We start from the raw sequence: 23178 nt of genomic DNA on the forward strand, positions 1-23178 counted from the left end.
AAAAAAAAAAAGATCAGGTCAAGGAAAAGTGATTTAATCACTTGATCATGAGGTAAAAAAATACCAGCACAAAGTCTTAAGTTTGCTAAGGAGTCTGCAGTTAAAAGAGAGTCGTCACAGAGCTGAATAAGCTGTGGCCTTAACCAGAGAAGATCACAAAACTCATTCAAGAGGGTAGTTTAACTTTGAGAGGGGCAAAAGATCAAATTGGGCGCAAGTACAAACAAATTGGGAAGGCTGTGAAAGGAAACGTACAGGATGACCAAGGAAAAACTGACAGACTGGGGTGTGACCTGACTAAGAAACAGCCAAACATGAACCATCCCTACATCACCTGAAGTATGGAGAGGCAGTCATAGACCGTGGGTGATTTAATGAAAGTGATATCCTGTGATGAATCTACACGTGTCAAGAAGTTTGTGCGGGTTTAATCAAACCCAGAAAATAAATGATTGGGAATGTGTGTGTATGGGGCTGATGAGAGATAAAGGACGAGGGGAGGTGAAGTGACCTGTACAGTAAATACAAAGTTTGGACACTCATTCCATCACCGGAAACCATTTTTTTTTGTGTGTGTGTGATAAATTTGTTCATTGAAATAAGCCATCGGCCCCACTTATTAACTAAGTTCAATTAGACTCCTTACACAATGACTCCTGCATCTGTTTCCAGTCGCCCCACCCAACTGAAGCTGAAGGCGCTCCAGTTTGGGGGAAAACACCCCCTCCTGGTTGGGAGAATCATCAACGGGATCAGATTTAGGAAAACACTGATATGGAGACTGTCTGAAATGGGGAGATACTTTAAAAATAGACGCTAGCTGGTGATTCGACCACTGCACTTATCGCTGGAGGTTAAGCTTGTCGTCACGGATGCTGGACCGGAGCTGGATGCTGAGCCACCGACGACGGGCCATGGCTCTGTAACGTTCCCCTCTAACGTGGATGGAGCCCGAAGCCGCTGAAAGACCATAAATCAAAATAAGGAGGCAACAGGCCAGTTATATCCGGTCTTGAAAAACGGGGACCCGCTGGTGGGAGGGAGAGCGATCGTGGCGGCGTTGGCGTGTTCTGATCGGAGAGCCGACGAGCGGCGGCGGCGGGATGAGAGCTCCGAGGAGACCGAGGCAGACGCTGCTCCTCCCCCGCTTCTGCGTCTTCGGTGGAGCCGGTCTGCTCGCTGCTGCCTGGATCTTTCACTTTAATGATGTTACAGGTACGTAAAGACAGAGAATGCTTAAAATTGGGTTTTATTAGAGTTGCAAAGTTGGCTTTTCAGAGTTCTAGTCACAAAAAATGCAAAAAAAGTTCAAATTTTAATGAATACATTTACTGTAAAGTTTGCATTAATTGCGTCAGTTGTGTATGCCTTTATCTATCAATCCTTCTTTTTAGGCTCTCGTGGCCAAACTGTGGGCCAGGACATCTCTTTGTCCAAGACAGAGCTCATCCAGCAAAAAGAGGACAACCAGACCGACAGTATTTCTAGATCTGGTAAGACATCTTTTATAATGATCTGCTGACACCATTTTGTGTGTTGAGGCAGTGAGAAAGTGTGCCATCTCTATTAATCTGTTTAATCCAAGTCTACCTCCTCTGTGCGTTGATCCACCTCTGTGGTCCACTCTCATTTCTTAAAACTCCGCACATCTAGATGTTTAAACACTGTCAGTCCTTTGAGGGAGCCAGTTGCTAGGAAACTGAATGCTGAATTTGTGGTTGGATGTTGCATGCATCTATAGCGGTTCAAAGTGCCTACCCTGTCGTAATGATCTGCTGCTTAGCAGCCTCTCATCAGCATCTCTCTTATGGTTTGCGTGCGCCTGGGTGTGTTTGAAAGACTCAGAGGGAAACACTGACAGCAGCTCGTAGTCTCATGCTGAGATTAAGAGATTTGGCCAATTATAGAAAATGCACTGAGCCACATTCATTCAGCTGGGGGGGAAAGTTTCCATCCCAGACAAGTACAACACATATTAACTACGTATTTGAATTACCGTATTGCAGCATTTAACAGCAACACCTTAAAGGAAATCATTTGAAATCATTTGTCTCACCATGGAGTCTCTACTCTCGCACATGTTGCGCCTCTAACTGCACATTGTTACCTGGATAAATACCTGGATCCAGTACGCATTTGTCACACTTGTGTTGCTTAGATGGGTTCAACACTCATCTTTGGTGAGGGCTTTGTAAATTCTGACTGAATCAGAAAAACCTGTGAGGTAAGACACTTGGGAGGCAGCTTTCCACATTATTGGTTTGCCTTTCTCAAAAAGAGTTGCAACATTTAAGCTTAAGTGCAAAGTGGTTATGGTGTTGAGTTCAGCCAAGGGAGACACAGTTTGTGTATCACTGGCTTTTGGAAAAACTTGAAAGGATAACTGATGTGATATATTGGTGGGGCTTGCATGAGAGAATAATACAACGTCACATTTCTGAGAAGAAACTCAGTGCTGAAGATAACTGTATTCTTGGTAACTTGACTGCGTCGGTGCTTTAACCGCAAGCAGTCTTGGCGCTTGTTGCTAGGAGATACTGAACATACATTTAGCAACATCATATCCAAGGAAAAGCAAAGCAAAGCGACTTCCAGGTTCACGTTAGAGCTGTAAGTAGTGATTTTTGTCATTACTATGAATCCTTTTATGATTTCCTCACTATTGATACCCCAAAAAGCTCATCCCAAATTTCACTGATGTCATCAAAGAGCCCAGTGTTTGTTTTTTTTAAAGAGCTTTATACATCTCAGACATAATGTCTGTTTTGCCTTAAGATGATTTAAGACGATTTCTGCTTTTTGCAGATTAAGAACTACTTCCACTTTGCAGACAATGAGATTACACTCTGCCCATCTCTTCCACAGCTATCAATGAGTTTCCGGAGGACATCTTTACTCTGGACCAGAGGAGACAGGGAGCGGTGCTCCTTCATGGTCTCTGTGTGAGTATTAGCAAAGGTTCGTTTTGTTGCCTGAACCCACAAACAAAAGCCACGCGGTTAATAATGTGTCTCCTGCATTTAACAGGCTATCTACATGTTTCATGCACTCGCTATAGTGTGTGATGTTTACTTTGTACCATCACTGGAGAAAGTATCAGAGGTAAGAAGAGCAGAAATAAAATGTAGTCAAAAGTAAGATAATCTAAGATCTAAAGTAGTTCCTGTGATTGCAAAGTCACAGCTGATGCTTTTATTGTTGTTGAATTCAAATCATCTGTATGTATTCCGCACCTCCAAATCGGCAGGCGACTGGCTATCTGCTGTTTGTTAGTCAGTTTTTTCTTAGTCCCAAAGCGCTGCCTAATGCTTAGACTTTGACGCTGAAAACAGCTGGGCATTCAAGTAGCTCCAACAAGATAGAGATGTATTCGTAGGATAAGTACAATGGTATGAAGAAAAGTAAAGAACCTCATCCTTTAACTGGTTTAAACGCCTCCCCTCTGTCCTCCAGAACCTTCAGCTCAGTCAGGATGTTGCCGGAGCAACCTTCATGGCCGCCGGGAGCTCCGCTCCTGAGCTTTTCACGTCTCTGATTGGTCAGTATGACGCTTGTCTAATCAATCATTCTTGAGTTAGCCCAACACATATTCCAATCATACATTATGCATCTGATTAAAACTGATAAAAGTCAAGTGCATGCAAGTAGCAGCTCTGATGGACCAGAGTCAAGCTTTTAGTAAACATGACCGTAGATGGGAGGAAGATCACATTTTAATGGGATGGTTTGCAATCATAGCCAGAAAGTACCTATAAGTGTTACTTAAGCTTATATTTATGGGCATTTTTTGTCTTCTAAATGTAACTGTAACGTAAAACTGGATTTGTTTCCAGGACACTGTTCACAGTATCATGAGACCGTCATGGATGTGCAGAAATATTTGCAAGTTAATGTTTCAAATGGGAGACAGTCGACACCTGGGTGACTTATTTCTGTCGCTTTTTCTGAGAAAGAACATAAACGAACAGTTAGCTAAAATGAAACAAGTCATGCGAAAAAGAAAATACACTTTTCTAATTCTAAGGTTTTACATGTTAGGACATAAAATAGAAAAATCTGCTCTTCACCACAACAACACACTGTCATTATTTATTTAACAACAGTTCATGGTGGACAAAAACAAGCCCAAATCAATCGCAGAAATAGATAGTAATATCTCTCACTTTCAACTCTGACATGTTTCGTTGTGGGCTCGATTGTGAACGCAATATTGGTTTATGAGATTTACAAATAATTGCATTATTTTTGTTCTCTTCAGAGAGCTTATCTTATGCTTTCACGCTCTGGTTTTAGCGGTGTTTATCACAAAGGGAGATGTTGGCGTGGGAACCATCGTTGGATCAGCTGTGTTTAACATCCTGGTCATCATCGGCCTCTGCGGCATCTTCTCTGGACAGGTGTGTTTACTTGTTATGTTGTTTGCACAATAAAACGACTGCATAAGAGGAATAGTGCGTTCAGTTTGGGCTTCCAGCAGATTGCCATCTGTAGTCCCTCGACAGGTTGGCACAATTGTAAATGGTAAAGATTTGAATACCTTTTCAAGTTGCTAAATAGGAGTATAATGATTTGATTAAACATACATACATAACCTGACAACCCCATAACACATACTCCCCCACTCAGTTCCAGGATTATCCCATCAGTCCACAAACTACGTAAAAAATCCAGATCATATAGGGGTTAAAGACACTGTTTGCATTAAAAACAAGCCAAAAATCTGAGTCCTGTATTAGACTCTCATAACTAAACTTTGTGACAATGACGACATTTAACCTCTCCATATAGTGGGAGGCTTCAGAGAGACTTTAAACAAACTTTTAGAAACTAAAGTCTGACACCGTCCCATATATGAAGATGATCCTTGTGTCGATTGCTTTAGAGATTATTACCCATCATGTTCAAGGTGGGTATTTATCGAGAAGAAACTGAAGAATAAGGACACAGTGTTGGAGGGGGGAGAAGTCTCCCTCTCTGCAGTGCAACTCAAACCCTTATTAACGTTCTGAAGTACACTCCATGTTCATTGTTTTAACTTATGCTTCCTGTGTGGTGCTGGAAGCCTTAGCATAACTGAACTTTACTATTTAGAGACTTAAGCCTTAGGATAGAATAAGATTTGATTTTATTGTAGCATCAAGACACCGAACAGCACGACTGAGTCTGAATTTTTTTTCTCCAAAATCTGAAATAGAAAATGAAGAGCTACTAATTCAGATTTTGTTTCTCACTTTTTGGGCGTCTGTCTCTTCCTCTGCAGCCCATCTCTCTAAGCTGGTGGCCTCTGTTCCGCGATGCTGTTTTCTACATCGTGTCCATAGTGGTGCTTATACTGGTGAGAAAACCCTTCCAGTGAAACAAAAGCAGGTTTCATGTTGGTCTCTTTCCAATGTTTGGATAGATAGACGTGTAAATTCAGCAGTTTCAGTCAAAGGTACAGTGTGACGCCGGTGTTTGATGCTCCTTATGAATCCTCACTGTTAGCAACACATAAATGTGGCTGCGAATCATTGCCGATTTGACCTACTGGTCAAACATCGAGCACAAGTCAGTTGTTGTTTTTTTTTCAAATAAACAATATTGACTCACAATCAAAACCTCTTACAGACGATGACACCAACTTACAAATCAAAAACACTAAAAATCAAAGACTTGGTCAACCTCAAAACAGCCCACCTACAGAGCAAGAAACCAATGATTGCCCCGCATTATTCAGAATTTGTTCCAGATTGAACAAAATACATCACCAAAGAAGAGGAACCTCCATGTTCAACAAACCAGCCGTCAGGACTAATGCAAAATACGGGAATCAGCGTGTGGAATAATTGCACTGAGGAAATGAAAAACGTTGCTTAAGCTCACACGACAGTTTAAAACCAACCAAGTAAACACAGGAGGGAATTGGTCCAAGCTGTCTTATTGAGTTCTCCTTATCGTAATTATTATTAATAATGTCATTATTTTTGTAAGACAGTAAGTGTACATTACACGTTTTATTATTTATTAAAAAGAGCAAAAAATGTGATGGTTTACTTTTACGTCAGCACTGAACAGACCACAAACACCTGCTGCTGGTCAAAAGTCTGTCACCACTTATTGTCATTTTTTCTATTAGGTGATCTATGATGAAAAAGTCCTGTGGTAAGACTGTCATTTTTATTATTAGTTGTTTTTTATTCAGTCGTGTTTGTTGTTTGAAAATGAACATTGTGATGAACGTTGCCCGTTTCAGGTGGGAGACCATCATCCTGATCTCCATGTATGGGATATATATAATCATCATGAAGTGAGTCTACCTTTCTGGGACTTTGGCACCAAGCCGACGCAGGCTGCATACCTACTGAAGTTCCTATATCTTTGAACGTGTGGTGTAGGTTCAACAGATCTCTGTGTTGCCTGGTGGAGAGACACTGCAGGGTGGATGGTCAGCCGTGCCTGAACAGCCTGCGACGGGCGACGGCTGTCGGAAACGTCGGAGACTGCGACAACGACATGGTGCCGCTGAAGCCAGGTGCAGCAGCTTGAGTTTGTATGTGTGCATTTAAAACATCGCAAGCTTCCCTCGCTTTGAGAGCTGTGCCCAGCAGACACGGTGACACACTTTTGGCTGCCAATCAAAGCCGTTTCCATTCCCCTGTGGTTTCTAAACAGACTGAAATAGAACTCTCCATCAGACACACTTGTCTTCTGCTTTTGGCTGCTTTCCATTTTCTCCTCTCTACTCTTATATCCTGCTAACATTTGCTCGCTTCTTGCCTGCGTCCTCAGACTCTTGTGTGGTGGCCGGTCAGGACTCAGCAGCGGTGATGGTGGATGAGCTACTGACCCTGCACCCCCACCAGCTCACCTTCTCAGAGGCAAGCCTCCGCCTTCTCATCACCCCGCATTTTCCCCCCTACACCCGCCTGCGAATGGCGGGACGCATTGTCATCAACGAGGTACAATGCACGTGCTCACAGCCTTCATATAACATCAAGTTCCCCTGGTTGTTGGGGCTAGGTTCTTGGGTATTTATTTATTTATTTCACCACATTTTGAATGTCACTCTCAAATGCATTTTCACTTGTTGGCAATATTTCTGAACGCATGATTAGAAAGTGGCAATAATACCACATCGTGGCGAAAGTTCAGTGGTTCTATACATCCCAACTAACCCTTGTTTTGACTAATATGATGCAGATTATCACTGTTTGGTCATTCTATGAGCAATTCATAGTCAAGACAGTATCTTTTTCCATGAAAATTAGTGTCATGTTCACTCAGTTAAGTTAGTTTAAGTTTTTAATTTAATTCTAACTGGTCACCAGCTCAGATTTGGGGGCCACAACCATCCGTGGTCCCATCTTATGATTCACGAATTACGTTTCCAAAAGAGTTTCACATGGTGGATTTTGACATTCAGAGAGCTTCGGTTTAGGATTGGTACTCAGCAGAAGCAGTTACCCAAAGTCAGAGCGAATAGAACTGGCATCAGAAGAGAAAAGATGGTTTGATGCATCTGCAGTAAATACTGAATGAACAGGAGTATCAAATCACATCCCATTTGCCAGTGAAATACACTCACTCCACATCATAAGAGCACGTATATAACACACAGACACAAAGTGCTGCCTAATGCTTTATGTTATGGCTGAGACAAAAACTTAACCTCACTCTCTGTCTGCCTCCTGCATGCATGCTTTGCCATTTCTTGAGACAAATTAAACTGCTCCAACGCTGTCCCTGCTAATACTCCTGATCAGCCTTCTTGCAAATGTAAGGACCTGCCTGGCTGCATAATCACTCCTCCTGCTCGTCCTCATTGAGTTAGTCTACATCAGATGAAGTCAGGTCCATAAACCTGCCTCAGTGCTTCTCGTTTCACTCGGATTGTCTTCTCTTTTCATTTCTCTATCTTTGTTTCACCCGACTTCTCTCCCCACCCACAGAGGCAGAGGCTGATTCAGGCTCAGGTGAGCCCAGAGGAGGGGGCGGCATCGGGGGAGGAAGGTTTGGGTGCAAGTGGAACTTGGAGCAGGGAGAACGGGACGGCAGCTGAGGGTGACAGGCAACCGCTGGAGGGAGAGACGGAGAGGATTAAAGAGACAGAGGTGGAGACAGGTGGAGGTGTGCAGGCAAAGGAGGAAGAAGAGGAGGAGGATGAGCAGGAGGAAGGAGAAGGGGAGAACACTCCTTTTAAACCCTTCGTCGTGCCAGGTGCGTGAATGAAAGCTCCATTAAGTTCAGTATGAGTTTAATGAACAAATGCAAGCGAAACACATGATGACCTGTCAGCAGCTGGCCACCATAATGTTTTTATTCATCACAATTGTCAAAGAAAAAGACTAAGCCTGCGGCAGATAACCTGATGTCATCTGTGGAGCATCTGCAGCTTTCAGCCGCTACTTTCCATAAAAAAGGCACAACTTGGAAGCAAAACCTTCCTTTAAAAGCTCATTTCCCATTGGTGCTCCAACCAGAACTCCCTCCTGCTTCACCCCCTTATGAATGCTTCACAGCTCAATAGATGGTTTCTATGGCTGATGGAGCTAATTAAAAGGAGATGACACAGAGACTCGCAGACACATTCGGGCCGTGCCATGTGAATAATTTAAAAGTCGAGATGATACTCTAATGGTGCCTGTGGAGAAACTGTTGTGTGTGTGTGTGGATTTGCACGCATTTCCTCAGATGGTTGGTGTGTGCGACTGAAGTGGCTGCTCTCCTGGCCTGTGAGCTTACTGCTTCACTTCACCATCCCGGACTGTAACCTGCCGCGATGGGAGCGCTGGTACCTGTTCACCTTCTTCTCCTCCACGCTCTGGATAGCCTTGTTCTCCTACCTCATGGTCTGGATGGTACGAAACTCAAGCCGATGCAGGTGCTCTCGCGCATGTGAGCGCACAAAAATCACTCATTTGCAAACCTCTTTTGTCCTCTGCAAAGGTGACCATAATCAGCTACACATTTGGAATCCCAGACGTCATCATGGGTATCACTTTTCTGGCAGCTGGCACCAGCGTTCCCGACTGTATGGCCAGTCTCATCGTTGCCCGGCAAGGTGTGTGTGTGTGGATGTGTGTGTGTGCATTTATTTGCACTTTCTGGTTTGTTACTAATTTCACCAAAAATCACCTCGTTCTGCTGGCTTTGTGTTTATTATTGAATATTAAACACAGCTCTATGTAGACTGTCGCCATGAACTCGATCATTTGAACATTTGACTGATCTGAATATTAGTTGAAAAGTCTGAAAACTAACATCAAAAGTTTCAGTAAAAGATGTTCATTGAAAGCATAGCGATGCACATCTGTACTGATTGTAAGTTGCAGGGAGCTGATCGCAGGTCAGTGAACGTGTCACAGTCTGTGGTTTCTGTGTTAGGTTTATCATGGTTTTATGTTATGTTTGTTTTCATGTTTGCTTCATTTCCAGAAAGAATCTGTTTCTTTTTTCTGCTCCTCCGCACACCTGGCTCTAATTCCTAATTCCCACATCTGCGACATTACTTTTGTTGTTATTCTCCTCTGTTTATATACTTCTGCTTTTCCTTTGTTTCTCAGCCACATCCTCTTCTTCGACTCAAATTGTGAGCCTTAAGTTTTCCTGTCCGGTTTAGTTTTGTTCTTGTCGTAGTTTTCTTTTGACTTTTGGATCCATGTCTCTTGATTTATAGCTCCTCCGTTGTCTTGATGTAAGTTAATTTTCTTCTAATTCCTGCTTCCTGAGTTTGGGTCTGTGTTTGGATACCCTTCCTCAGGCACACCGTGACAGAATGTGCTAAGAAAAAAACAAACAACAAAAACATTCAACTCTTTCGGACATGCAGGGGGTTGGTGCACTACCTGACGTTTTGGGGTCTGAGTGGCGGCGAGTATCTGGGACCAGGTCATAAAGCCGTGAACACAACAGAGCTCCTGCAGCTTTGTGGTTTGGACGCCTAAATACTGAACACCAAGGTTCACAATCTTACATCAAAGTCCACGAACAAGCTCTCTGTGCCTTCTTAACTCTGTCAAGAAGTTGAAGTAACGTAAAATGAATATGTGAACATATGTACGCATGAACTCCATTGTGTGTTTGTTAAATGTTGCAGGGATGGGCGACATGGCCGTGTCCAACTCCATCGGCAGTAATATCTTTGACGTGCTGCTGGGTCTGGGCTTCCCCTGGGCGCTGAGGACTCTCATAGTCAGCTATGGATCAGTGGTAACTCAGGCTGTTCTCTCTGCCTCATATCATCTACATCCTGACAGTGGTAACATGCACAAGTCGAGTTGTGTCTAAGCTTCTGGCTTCTAGTCCTGTATTTCTGGGGTTGTTTCGTAAACTGCCAAAAAGGTTTAAAGACTTACAGTCCATTTTCACAGTGTAACGTCAAGACCGGACGGTCAGCGGGTATTTACTGTGGTTTCCCCGGGTCTGTTCCTCTCTATGTCCCACTGTTTACTGTCATCTTTTGACAATCCACTAATACATATTTAAAACAAATGAGATATTAAAATGTGGAAAAGGGGGTCAAGAATCTGCAGCTTCTGTTGACTTTAAGGGTCCTTTTTTAAGCCATAAACACGCTCTTTTCATCCAGTTTGTGGTGTGGGACTTACAAGAATGATGCTCATATGTTTTATTTTCTATGTTTTGCAGGTAACAATCAACAGCAAAGGCCTGGTGTACTCCGTCATTCTGCTGTTGGCTTCTGTCATACTTACTGTGAGTAACTCTCCACCGACCTGCCCATTGCTGTTAAAAACATCTGAGAAACAGTCACAGATTTAGTTCTGAGATTGTGTCGCGGGCACAGACCTGACGCCTGTTTGTTCTCACCTTATCGTTTTTTCCCGTCATAGCCTGAGAGCCCCATGATTCAGTTTTCTAAGGTTTCTTGGGATTAGACCTGCAACAGGAAATTAAGTTTGCCTACCATTAAATTGTGGCTGTAGACAGAACAGAGAATGTGTGTGTGTGTGTCCTCAGGTCCTGTGTGTCCATCTGAACCGCTGGAGGTTGGACCGCAGGCTGGGCCTCTGTCTCCTGCTGCTCTACGCCGTCTTCCTCCTCTGCTCCGTCGGCTTCGAGAGGCTGTAGAGGACACGCGTGTTCCGCTTATACACCGACGGGTGGCCTGACTTGTTTTTTTCACCTTCACTGCTGCCGTTAAGTGTACGCAGAGATTGTTTTTTTAATTTAATTTCACAATGGCTGTAGATGTTTGAGCAGCATTACTGTGACACCGGCTCTCTGTAAGTGACAGTGTTTACCTTTGATAATGAGTATTTTGAACAGTTTTGTACCGAAGCACCTCCAGCCCAGATTTTGTGAAATCAGACCACACTGGTAATGCACCATTTGTGGACAACACATGTATAAAGTGTTGAATTTGTATTCTGACACCGAAAATATTGTATAAGGAACCCCACTGTGTGTTAGTTTACTTGTTATTACTGTACAACTGCCACAAATAACCTCAGTGACAAGATTATACATATGAGCTCATGTAGTTGATCCTCAGTTTGTGCACTTTTGTCATGTTTGATGTCAGTTTCCATCACACCTTCGTGTCTGTAGCTGTAAACGTCAAAGCATGGCTGATCAGCACACTCCAGATAAATGCACTAAGCCTTGTATAAAATGCAGCCCCCCCCTTTCCTGAAAACTTCTCCGCACCATTTTTGAATGTATCTTTGAAGAGTCCCCGAGTATATGTTCGTGAGGCATGAGTGCAATAATAAAACTTTGCTCTGTGAGGTTCCTCCTCTGTGCCTGAAGACTCATCACTGCTTTGATCCCATCAAAATTCCCTTTTCTTGCATTTAAATTTAATAATTATCACTAGAATTAAGAGCGTCGTGGAGGGATCCCATTAACCAACTCGTGCAAGAATGCATTTAAAATTGTTTGTAGGTGACCCTCAACAAAACAATGCATTTGGACCTTAAAATGTACCATCTACTCCCATCTCCACAAGCTTTTGGATAAGAAACGGACCACTGACCACACTTGAAACTTGCTGAAAAGACTTCAGCACCAGGGACAGCGTCACTTCTGGGAGCTGTCCCAGGTGTTGAACAGCTCCCAGAAGTGACGCTGTCCCAGGTGTTGAACGGGACATGTTAAATACAAAGAAAGGTCAGATAACCAGGTATAAACCAAAAAAGGAATCTAAATATGGGTTTGAAACATTAAAGTTCTGGTCTTTTAGCATGGACTAAAAGCAACCTTGCTGACTTAGCGGACTAAATATATTTAGCAAACTATTTCCATGTCCCTTTAAACATGCTGGTAATTCATTTAAAACAGTAAAAAAAAAAAAAAAAAAGGCAGTTTAAAGTGATTTTTATTTCAGTCGGGCTAAATCGGCTTCAATACCAAAGAAATGTAAAAATAAAAATAGTACAACAAAGTACGTCATTTTACAAATACTCATGATGAAGGTCTGACATATCAGAATAATCAAATGAATTCAAACATGTCACAGTCATAACAAAATTAGAAAAAGTCAATACAGTACACAGGATGCATTAGGAGCTATATATTGAAGTGTTTGCTATACCATAGACTGTACAAATTTCTACTAGAAAAACTCCCAATACCAATGGAATATCAGGTAATATAAAATGTAAAAAAAACTAAACCAAAAAAAAAAAAAAACAACAGAAGAAACACTTGTGATATGAGTTTGTGTGCGTTCATACAGGTGCAATCTGCATGCAAATCAGCCTCAGGGTGACAAATGATAAAAGCAGCTACAGTTTGTAAATGAGTGTGTGTCGGCGGCTCGGCAGCAGCTGTTTCATGTGATGTGTGGCAGGATGACACTGACGAACTTAAAAAAACAAACACATCTTTGAGAGGATGACGCCACCTTATGGTCACTTGTGTTTCGTGGACTCGGTTTAGAGTGGAACAATCATCGGTTTCTCCAGAATGTAGGAAGCTTTTTCAAAGTGGGAGCGTTGGTTACGCCTCCGATTGAAAAATCTGTGAAATAGGACATCACACGTTTTAGTTTTATGAACTCGGCCTTCAGTGTGTGCTCACTTGTTTTAGTGTTTGAAGTAACGGATCTGTGTTTTAACACACTGAATGTTCGCAAGCTGTCGTTTTTAAGCTTAATTTGAACCGTCTTTGAGGTGTTTAATTGGTGTGCGTGATGAGCTCCCTCTGAGCAGAGATGTGTCGCTGTGATGTGCGTCTCGTCTGATGGCTGACCTTGGCACTGGCTGGATTGGGGGGGGGGGGGAGAGAGACTCTTCAAAATTTACAGTAAACACTCCAATGGATCAGACAACAGTACACAGACAAAAGCCACTACAAAAGCCCACTAGTAACCAGAAACAATAACACTTAGAACACTATTCCTTGACCATATATGCGGTGACGTCTTCCTTTTGTCACGTTCAGCGAGTAAAAATAGATCATTTGGCGGAAGAAAAACTGTGTGTGACAGTCCGCACTGTGTGTCTGAGTGTGAATGGGTGCAGATAATTAGCTGTGATGCTAATCCATGTTCTCTCGGGAGCTCCCATGGAGACAGCAGTTACCATGGTCACGGGTCACTCGGTCTCTGTTTGGTGTAACAGTCCAGAAGAAAGTGTTTGTCTACACTGTATTTGCACACGATATGTCATGTTTGACAGCAGCCTCAGGGGCTCTGCAGGCAGGTTGGTAGTGATGGTTTGATCCCCTGTGTTGACTGATCTGAGGTCTGTTTTAGTTTTGAGCCCACCCACTAGCGCTGTAGATAAGACTTGTTAAGATGATCTGCGATCTGGCTCAGCTACATCTGGACAGAGCCTGGGGCTCTGGACTGAGGAGGTCTGACATTTTGACTGGGGTGGAGTACTGGTGCTGAGGGGTGGGGATTCATGTGTGGATGTCACTCGGGGGCAGAGCTTTGGTTCTGCTGGTATATGGAAGCTTTGTCCTTCAGCAGAGCCAGGCACAGGTGGCAGCTCCAGCTCCCTGGAAGGCACATAAGAACAGCGAGAGTGTTACGTTTTCATGTGGAATGACACTCTTTAATGCGTCACACTGTCATGTCACATCTCCACAACTTTAATCCAGAAAGAATTTGGTTAAGATCCCCCTTTACAATGCATGAAAATTCATCCCACTTAATTTTCCTCATAAATTTACATATTAAAACAGATTTATTATGTGTGTGTTCTATCTAAATACCCAAGCTACTATAACAGAGGTCTTTTTCCAATACACAAAAGCTAAATTGTTCCATAATGACGCATATCTCTGTACATACTGTGATATCTTACATATTTGGTATATCTTGATCCTTAGCTGCTCGCAGTCAATAATAATTGGATGTATGTTGCCTAAATGAGAATAACTTCTCTTAAACTTCTCCCAGAATCTGCAAAATCCATTTTGTTTTATGTCGGCTTTAAATATTTTGCCAATCCAGCCTCTTTATAGTGATGATTCATACAATCCAATTACTAAACACAACCTCTCCACCATCTCTAAGATCTTCCATGGAAAACTCAGCTTAAATTACTTACGGCTCGTTTTCTGTCTGATATATATTGGCATGATAGCTCTGAAAGATGGACGGTGACATTATAATTGGCTGCATCATCATTAAATAATTCAATTTAGGGGTTTCAGTCATCTTTACAACATTAAATTATCCACACCGATTATATATTGTATTGTCTCACTGGTCTCAAGTTTTTAACTCTGGATTTCAATTCAGTAACTTTTCTGCTCGTGTTTAAGTGTAGAAGTAGCAAATAAATGATGAAAACCTCTGCTTCGGATTTACTAAGAGGCTTCTGATCCTGCCTGTGACGTCAAGACCACACGACTCGGAAAACGCTGCACAGCTCGACTCTTGAGCATTGATTTCTGTCCAAAAGGTCACACATCGCCCATGAAGACGACTGTGAGCTCCTTCTCCACAAATGATTAGAGAGTGAAGCAGCAGATCAGACTAATTAGGTGGTTGCTGCCGTGCGGGTGATCTGTACAACAACACGCAAAAGTCAGTCAGCCTGGGCAGTGGAGCAGCATCTTACCCTCTGGCGGTTCAGTCATGGGTGGAGTTAGACAGTACATGTGGTAGCCTCGATCACAGTCGTCACAGAACAGCAGCTGGTCCTGTGAAAACACAATATGTTCAGTCTACTGAGGACACACGAATAAATAAGGGAGCATTCCTTCAAGAAAACTGAGCCGTGGGAGTCAGACAGAGAGCCCTGCCACCAGCTTGTATTCACTCACCATCGTGTGCTTTAATGTTTGATTATAAAACACAAACTATCTCAGTCCATTCACTCAGGCTCCTCGCTGAGCATTTACATTTAAGTAGTCTGGTGAAAGATGTTGTGTGTGCAGTTTTAGGAGTACATCACAGCATACCAATGTCCAGGGGGAGACCTTAGGAATAGCGCAACAGTTTGCATATCCCCTCTGCCTGTGGCTTATTCTTCTGTTTCTCAAACACACGAATAATTAGCTCCAGAGGATTACAGCCGACCTTCTCCCTCACCTACAACCAATGTGCTGACGCTGCTGACATTTACTGTATCAGCCCGACATAAAGGACCAGCCTAATTATAAAACAACCCCAACGATCTAAAAACATGGAAACACTTTCGCAGTGGTCCTTTTGTGCACCTTTTCCTCCGATATTCATCCAGAGAAGAAGAGCCTGTGTGTCACTGAAGCCTTTTCTTGCATAACTAAAACATGGCAACACCAGAACATGTCACATCTGAATCATTCTCAGGCTGTGCTGACAGGCTGCACAGTCCTCTGTCAGCTGTGGTTCTTGGCTGATAAACCTGCATAACTGACTCCTAAAGTTAAAACGAGACACTATGAAGTCATTTTGAATGTATTTCCTCTGCAATGACAAACCGCACTGTTACTCCTTTTCCACCAAACCAGTTCCAGAGCTGGTTCGGGGCCAGTGCTGGTGCTGGTTCACAACTCGTTCAACTTGTGAACCAGCTGAGCTGCTTTTCCATAGCTCGGGGTGCTAAGGAGCCACGTCATTACGTCACTCTATACATCAGTTACATCACTGATGTGGGTACCTTAAACATATTTGACAACATATTACATACACAAAAATAAGTAAACGAACTAATTGCCAAGACCGCAGACCTCACTCTCAAATGATAAGCTAACTGTAGCTTACATAACTTGCAGACGACTTTGTCTCGAGGCTCCACAATTTTTCCATCAACTGACCAAAATTCTATGTATTTCCAGACAGGCCTTTTCATATTTTTGGGGGTAAAAATCACTTTCTCTGCACCTGCAGTCGAGTTGAGCTCTGAACTTTCTGCCATCTTCATGAACCCATTCGAATATATATTCGAATTTAGAATATTTTTTGACAGTCGTAGTTTGCATACACCTTGGCGCAAACATCAAAGCAACAACAACACGGAGAAGAAGAAGAAGAAGGAGCAGCAGCAACAACAACAACAATAATGGATGACTTCGCGTTTGTACAGCTGCTGCTTCCGGCTTTACGGTGCTTCATTGGGATCAGAAAAGGGCAGATCCAATATGTTTGTGTTGATCGACAGGTTTTGAGTGGACAGCGATTGCGTTCTAGCAGACAGGTAATAACCTAATAACGTTTTGACTCTTACTTACACTGAATGTGAGATGGTTATATTTGTTATGAGCTAACGTCAGCCGGTGTTATGTCCCTGCTGGAATCGTCACAAATTCACAAACATATTAGGCTACTGGGGATTTTTAAGTCGCTGCTCATATCTACCACAGCTCTCGCGGTCTTGCTATTGTTGTTGGTCTTAACAATCCCCCCCCGCTGATGTAAGCAGTTCTTTCCTCTAGCCCAGCAAAGTGCTGGTCCTACGCTGGAAAAGGGATATGTATGAACCCTCAGAAACACTGGCTTTAAAACCAGTCAGTAGTCTGACAACGTAATCAGCAAACAACCCATAATAATACAGAAGACTGTGGTTGGCCCTTTGTTTTCCATAGCTAAAGTATATTTGATATTAAGAACAGACAGTTTTCCAGTCACCGAACATACGAATGGAGGCAGAGCATTTTCACAAGAAATATTGGAAGAATGAGATGGTGTAATGTGGACAAAGTGTAAAAGTGAGAGGTCATTGTTTGCATTCAGGGTTTTCTTTTTTGGTGACTTGACATTTGCTTCACCTGTAACCCAAAGGCTTGTGTGGTATGACTTCTAGAGAAAGACTGAGAATACATGTGCTGAAAACATGTTTAAAAAAAAAAAGAAAAGTGGGTCTCACGTCGTTCTCTGAGGTGCCGCAAACATTGCAGCACTTGCACTCGATGCACTGCCAGCGGTAGGTCTTCACCGCAGCCATCATCACTGGCGTGAACTGCAGGCACGTAGGGTGGCCTACAAGATGGAGACGCACATGTTTACGAAAACACGAAACCCAGTCCCATGCCACAGAGTAACCAGCATATATAACCATTTTACCATTTAAACTGAGAGTAAACTGCATATATTTGGCTAACTACAACAACTTGTAAGGTTTTTACCAGCCACTGTATGAAAACCGATCCTGGATAATATAAATTCTTCATCCTGTGAGCCTTTCTTTAACATTTACAGTGAAGAAAACTGTTCAACCAACTCATAGAGGAAACATTAGCTTATAAGCTTTTCTGTCTGAAAATAAAGATCATCATATAAGATAAATATCAACTAAAATCCGCTGCTGACACAACTGTAAACTGCAGATCACAGAGACTCTGGCTTTGTGAACTAATAATAAACGAGACACGACCCGTTCCTACCTGAGCGTCCGCAGTCTGAGCAGGACACCAGTTCTTCTGATTGGCCAGTCTTTTGATTTAAGGTGGAGTCTCCCAGACAGAAGTCACAGTAATCGTTTGGCAGCGCCAGTCCGTTGGGACCCTTCTTCGTTGCTGAGCAGGAGAAAGAAAAAGAAAACATTCAATGCACATCAGAACTGTCAATTTAACCCAGTAAGATCTGATGCAACATATTGGTATGGATGAACCCGCGGGTTTTAACAAGTTAAAGCTGAAAAAGAAAACCAGTTAAACACCTCCTTCTTCTCAAGTCACTGTCTTACTGTCTCCAAGCACATGTAACAATTCAAAGTCTCACATTTTTAAGCCCAAACAGTTGGTGTCATGTCTACCTGGAACATGTATTTACTGTGACTGACTGATGATGTCATGTTCTGAACAAATGAATGACAACTGAGACCCGCGTGTATGCAAAGATGGTGTCGCGTACACAAAAGAAAAATAACGAGTATATGCGATGGATATGTTGGGGGGGGTTTAAAAAAAAAAAAAGACAAAAAAAAAAAAGATGGATGATGTTCTAAAAAAATTTTTTTTTTAAAAAATGCCTGAAGTCCCAACTGTGCAAGCATGTTTCAGTCAGGAACATTCAATCTAATCCCCAAAAACCATGAAAAGCAAAAAAAAAAAAAAAAGAGAAAAAAAGCGGAACAAAAAAGGACAAGAATGGGAGGGAGAGACTTCCTTTAAACAAACACATACATGCTACATGGCATGCAACCAAACATCCCTCCCCTCCCTCTCTGCCTCTTGCTCAGCACTGGAGAGTGACTCACTCTTCTGTTCCTCAGGCTGGCGAGGAGTGGGTGGTGCCTCGATCTCCTCGCGGTCCTCGCCCTCCTCCTCTGCCAAGTGAGAGTGTGTATAGTGGTAGCTCAGGCCTGGACGGTTCTTGTAGCGTTTCCCACAGACTGATACACACACACACCGTCACACAAAAAGTGTTATCGTAATGGAAGCTGATTTAAATTCTTCTCAAAAAAAGCCCAAGGTGGAGCCAAAGTGGAGGTTAGCCATTCATCAGCCCCCCTCAAAAAATAAAAAAAATAAAAAAAATAAAAAAATCAGCGTTTTCATGACTTTTCGCCGCATTTTACATGATTCATTTCTGGCGGACACGCAAGTAGCAAACTCATACAGCATCAGCACAGCGAGCTGGGGGCCAACAGGAAGTTACAGAGCACACACGGAGCATCAGAAAAAAAGAAAAAAAATTTAAGAAAAATGAAGAGAGGGAGAAAAACGGATCAAGAAAAGCAACTTCTACAATCTCTATGTTGCAAACTTTAGTTCCAGGTGGGGTTTCTCAGATCACGCCATGCGTGGCAGAAGGCCCGTCTTTGTCTTTCAGGTGCGGGGGGAGCAAAAGCCTCTCTTGCTGACATGCATGACACAGACAGCCGTTAAAAGCAAGCAGCTACTCACTGTCGCAGGCGTAAGGTTTGTCCCTCTCCTCCAGCGCTGCAGCCGCAGCCTCCGTTTTCTTCTTGCCATTCTTGTCACTGCGGCCCTACACAACCCAGTTAATATTTGACAAAAACATTACCACAGAAATAACGCTTCACCTTGTCTGTATAATTTAGTTCTGTAAGCTAAGAAAAGAAGTGCGTTTACAGGATAATTCACCAGGGCACCTATACGGTACCCCTGCAGAAATAAAATGCATCTTTTACATTAGAGTAATCGTAGCACAGAGTGAGGCAACATTTAACTGAACTGAAGCTCTGCGGATGTTACTCTGGCTCCAGCACTGAAGCTCAACACTCCACATACAAGCTGAGTGGTATGTTATCTCGTCCCTTTGTCCTTCGGTGTCCTGTAGGCAACTGACTGCAGAGTAACCCTTTAGACACTCACCTTAGACTTGCTCTTGCCTCGTCTCTTAGGGGTCTCATCTTCAAAGTCTTCGTCGTCCAGGTCATCCAGGTAGTCGTCGTGGTCGAGGACTCTCTGCTGTAAGAATCTGGATTATTTCAGTGAAATGAAATACCTGAACATTATTTCAGAGTATGAAATAAAGGAGTGTTCATCTGATGCTTTCTCAGAACATGGACACCAACAAAGTTGTAAGTACTTCCAATGTGAACATTTAAAGAGGGCAAGCAGTGGAACTAATAATCATGTTTCAGGTACTCTGAAAGCAGATTTACAAACACTGTGACTTTATTCGGGATGTTCCTACTCTTAGCTCAGTCCCATGAGTAGCAACAAGTTACACTACACACATTTTTGAGCAGTCATCTCTGACAAGACAATGTTTGTTACAATCCTCTGTATTCGAGACTATGCACACAGCCGTGAGGTTTCAAATCTGCTGTCTTTATTGACTGAAAACCAAAGTGCTTTGCCAGCTTTAAGTCTAACCTTACGGATGCGTCCAGAAGACGTATGAGTAACCGTCGATGTAGCAGGAGGCTCAACGGTGGCTGGATCATCCTCGGGACCGCGGAGATCCGACCCACCAGTCCTCCTTTCAAGAGGCTCCCCTTTCAGCAGGGCCTCCAAGCTGCTTCCATCCACTGCTCCCAAAGCATCACGCTTCAGACCCAACTCTATATCTGCTGCGAATACCAAAACAGAAAGCAAGGCAAGGCAGAGTTACATAAACAGCAGTTCAACAGCTAAGAGATCCAAAGTATTTACTGGTGCAGAACACAAGACATGACCTCAACTAATAACTGCTAATGGAGGAAATCAATCAGTGAAGTCTTTATCAGAACTAATAAATCCAGACTCTCAGATGTGTCTGTAAAGGACAGTGCTGTTTCCCCAAAGGTGGTACCTGCTTTGAGAGGAGGAAAGGCCAAGCGGGGGTCCTCAGGAGGATGGGAACGTCGTTTCTTTCTCCAGCGACGAGCTGGATAAGAGTACAGCTGCCCTGGAGCTAAACCTGGTGTGACACGGAGGAGTGTAGTTGGAAATAAACAACAGATGAGATAACAACAATATGTAATAGCAATAATATAAATAAATAAAGTACACTGTAGAATGTTACAAAATGTAAAATCACATTTCATTGCACTTTGTTGAGCATTTTTAAATACATAAATACACTTTAGATGCATGACTTGATTATACAGTGAGGCCATAACAGAGTTGAAAGTCTGTTAATGATCACGCCACATACCTGCACTCCGGTGTCGCTTCTCCATCCAGATGTAACAGTTTGACTGTGCCACACCAGTCTGAGAGTCTAGGAAGGGCATGAGGATGCTGCGCTCAGCACAGAGGCGAGCGTTGTAGCTGTGACACTGCTCCATGGCATCTCTGTAATACTGCTCTCCCAACCTGAAATGTGGATGTTGGTTACAGGTCAAATAACAGAATAGAATAGCTTGTTTCTAAGAACAAACACAGGGGAAAAAATGTGCGAAACGCACACAGTAGAAGTTGAATATAGTAATATCAAAAGCTTAATTCTCTACACTAAATTCATCTGCTCTCTATTTACAACCTTGTTGACATAAATAGATGTGGTGTTGTTACGGGCTCTGTTACATGTAATAGATATACTAAATAATTATAATTGAGTTCCTTATTTGACCAAGAAAGCATTCACAAATAAATAAATCTTATTTTCTTTTATTTTTCTTATTGTTCTACTATTATAAGCAAGATATGCACTAAATGAATAGTTAAAGAACAAATCCCTCAGTGCTTACAGATCAAAATGCTATGTATTGGTGACAGTATTTATTGTTTCTTTGCTTGTACAAATGTCTCCTTCACAGCTTTGTTACTTTTTGGTGTACTGTAATATCACCATAATTGTAATAACACAGCAGTCACCTTTGATGCGTGTAAACGAATAATCACTGTGTTTCTCATAAATGCGGTATTTGCTCCAGATTCACTCCAAGTAATTGGTCACATTGTCGTATCATACTGCTTACTGGCCTATACTGTATGTTCATCGTATCATTTATTCGCAGAATAAGCAAAACGACGCATTGTTTTCGTGATAATAGGCAGCATCAACATTAACGATGGAGGGCTGTAAGAACAAAAGGTTGATTGTTAGCAACAAAGCGCCCGCCAAACTGACAGTTTACCATTGAAATTAACTCGCTTCTTCATTCACAAGCGACTGACTAAAACAGTTCACTGATATTCTGTGTAACACCACCGCAAATAATGTTAACGAGGGACGGACTTGGACATAATAGTGGCTTCACAATGGGTTCGCTTATTTCTAACTGCCCAGAGCTAACAGGCTAACATTAGCACAAAGATAACGTAATTCTCTGGGGACAATCATCGTATTCAACAATAGGGATACCATTTATGCACTTTTCCCAACAACGCATTAGAATTGTAAACAACCAACAGGGCGCGTCTATCTGCGCGGCAACTCGTTTCTCTCAGAATAAATAAAGGTAAACTTACACTTTCACAACACTGTCGACGGCCGCCGCCATATTTGCTTACTGCGGTTCTGTGAAGTGCGACTGCGCCTGCGCATAAAAGGTAGCGACAATTATTGCCTCCCACAATAATAATAATAACGAAAAAAAACATACAAGACGTGCACATTTGACGCTAAATGTTCATTATTCGCTGACAGCTTAACGATGTCCTCAAATTTCTCTTTGTTTTCATTGTTACTTTCACCATACTTTTACTTTCATCTATGTAGAGGAGACACTTAAAAGGATAAAGATTTCCGAAATTGTATGTTTAGATTAGGGTTGCAAAGGGGCGGAAAATTCCCTGTAAATTTCCAAAAACTTCCCAAACTTTTGTTATTTATTTTGTAGCTTTTTCTCTAAACATCTCTATGTTGTTTTTGCTCTCATCGGATTGCATTTTTACATCGTTAATTGGGTCTTAATAATTGCAGTTCAAGACACTGACCAAGCAGGTACCAGAGTGGCAAAACTAAAAGCAAGAGCGACTGAGAAAACCAAATGCATAGTCAAGATGAAATGGAAAATGCAGCCCAACAGAAGTAAAAGCAATGCAAAAATTGTTACACCAAATAGAAAAAGCTAAAGCAATGTGGCACAAAAAGAGAAAAAAAATTAATTATATATATAAATCAATTACATTAGCTGAAAAATTATTGATATTTCCCCATTTTATCTAGTATATTATCCCCAAATTTGTTCTATGCATTCTTTCATTAATTCTTCTTTACATTTCCACACTCCTTATCTATTACACATTTATTCTTCTTTTGTGGGCAATGTGTTGTAGAAGATCTGGCTGCAGTAGACACCCCTATTCCCTGGGACCTGCCACAGGGCAGGAGGGCTTGATGTCCACCAGCTCCAAGGCCCGCAGCAACAGTATCCGGGGAGCCACTGCACACCCAGAAGGCACCTACCCGCCGCACCTCGGAGGCCCTCCTTAAAAAACACACACTGTCACAACATTCAC

General features: G+C 42.4%; 2 protein-coding genes across 6 annotated transcripts; one reads left to right on the forward strand and one right to left on the reverse strand.

Annotated features, from left to right (window-relative positions):
* The first annotated feature begins 652 nt into the window (after positions 1 to 652).
* Positions 653 to 11722, forward strand: LOC140318008 (sodium/potassium/calcium exchanger 3-like). Of its 2 annotated transcripts, none has more exons than XM_072395601.1 (17): positions 653 to 1215; positions 1395 to 1493; positions 2866 to 2942; positions 3028 to 3102; positions 3454 to 3538; positions 4294 to 4397; positions 5261 to 5335; positions 6116 to 6141; positions 6233 to 6286; positions 6375 to 6511; positions 6769 to 6938; positions 7929 to 8196; positions 8671 to 8837; positions 8926 to 9040; positions 10076 to 10188; positions 10627 to 10692; positions 10957 to 11722. In XM_072395601.1, the coding sequence occupies exons 1-17, from the start codon at positions 1104 to 1106 to the stop codon at positions 11065 to 11067; spliced, it is 1854 nt and encodes a 617-aa protein (XP_072251702.1). In that variant the 5' UTR covers positions 653 to 1103; the 3' UTR covers positions 11068 to 11722. The 2 variants fall into 2 exon arrangements, with proteins under 2 accessions (XP_072251702.1, XP_072251703.1); XM_072395602.1 differs by having other exon boundaries at positions 654 to 1215; positions 6769 to 6857.
* Positions 11723 to 12298: 576 nt separating this feature from the next.
* On the reverse strand, positions 12299 to 22246 carry LOC140318009 (zinc finger protein ubi-d4-like). Of its 4 annotated transcripts, none has more exons than XM_072395606.1 (11): positions 22186 to 22246; positions 20927 to 21087; positions 20582 to 20689; positions 20164 to 20357; positions 19657 to 19749; positions 19225 to 19309; positions 18576 to 18710; positions 17761 to 17892; positions 17244 to 17356; positions 15015 to 15096; positions 12299 to 13944 (listed from the first exon to the last, which is right to left on the reverse strand). In XM_072395606.1, the coding sequence occupies exons 1-11, from the start codon at positions 22215 to 22217 to the stop codon at positions 13859 to 13861; spliced, it is 1221 nt and encodes a 406-aa protein (XP_072251707.1). In that variant the 5' UTR covers positions 22218 to 22246; the 3' UTR covers positions 12299 to 13858. The 4 variants fall into 4 exon arrangements, with proteins under 4 accessions (XP_072251707.1, XP_072251706.1, XP_072251705.1 ...); XM_072395605.1 differs by having other exon boundaries at positions 19657 to 19752; XM_072395604.1 differs by having other exon boundaries at positions 20164 to 20360.
* Between the last annotated feature and the right edge of the window lie 932 nt (positions 22247 to 23178).

The sequence above is a fragment of the Leuresthes tenuis genome, unplaced genomic scaffold (assembly GCF_036924035.1).
Source record: "Leuresthes tenuis unplaced genomic scaffold, fLeuTen1.0.hap1 SCAF_11, whole genome shotgun sequence".
NCBI lineage: Eukaryota > Metazoa > Chordata > Actinopteri > Atheriniformes > Atherinopsidae > Leuresthes > Leuresthes tenuis.

Coding starts and splice junctions, on each gene's coding strand:
- LOC140318009 (XM_072395603.1), bottom strand. CDS start 22,217: ATGGCGGCGGCCGTCGACAGTGTTGTGAAAGT. Junction 17,357..17,760: donor CTCAGACTGCGGACGCTCAG/GTAGGAACGGGT, acceptor TCCATCTTGTAG/GCCACCCTACGTGCCTGCAG. Junction 13,945..15,014: donor CATGACTGAACCGCCAGAGG/GTAAGATGCTGC, acceptor TGTGCCTTCCAG/GGAGCTGGAGCTGCCACCTG.
- LOC140318008 (XM_072395601.1), top strand. CDS start 1,104: ATGAGAGCTCCGAGGAGACCGAGGCAGACGCTGCTCCTCCCCCGCTTC. Junction 5,336..6,115: donor CCATAGTGGTGCTTATACTG/GTGAGAAAACCC, acceptor TTTTTCTATTAG/GTGATCTATGATGAAAAAGT. Junction 6,939..7,928: donor GACGCATTGTCATCAACGAG/GTACAATGCACG, acceptor CCCCACCCACAG/AGGCAGAGGCTGATTCAGGC.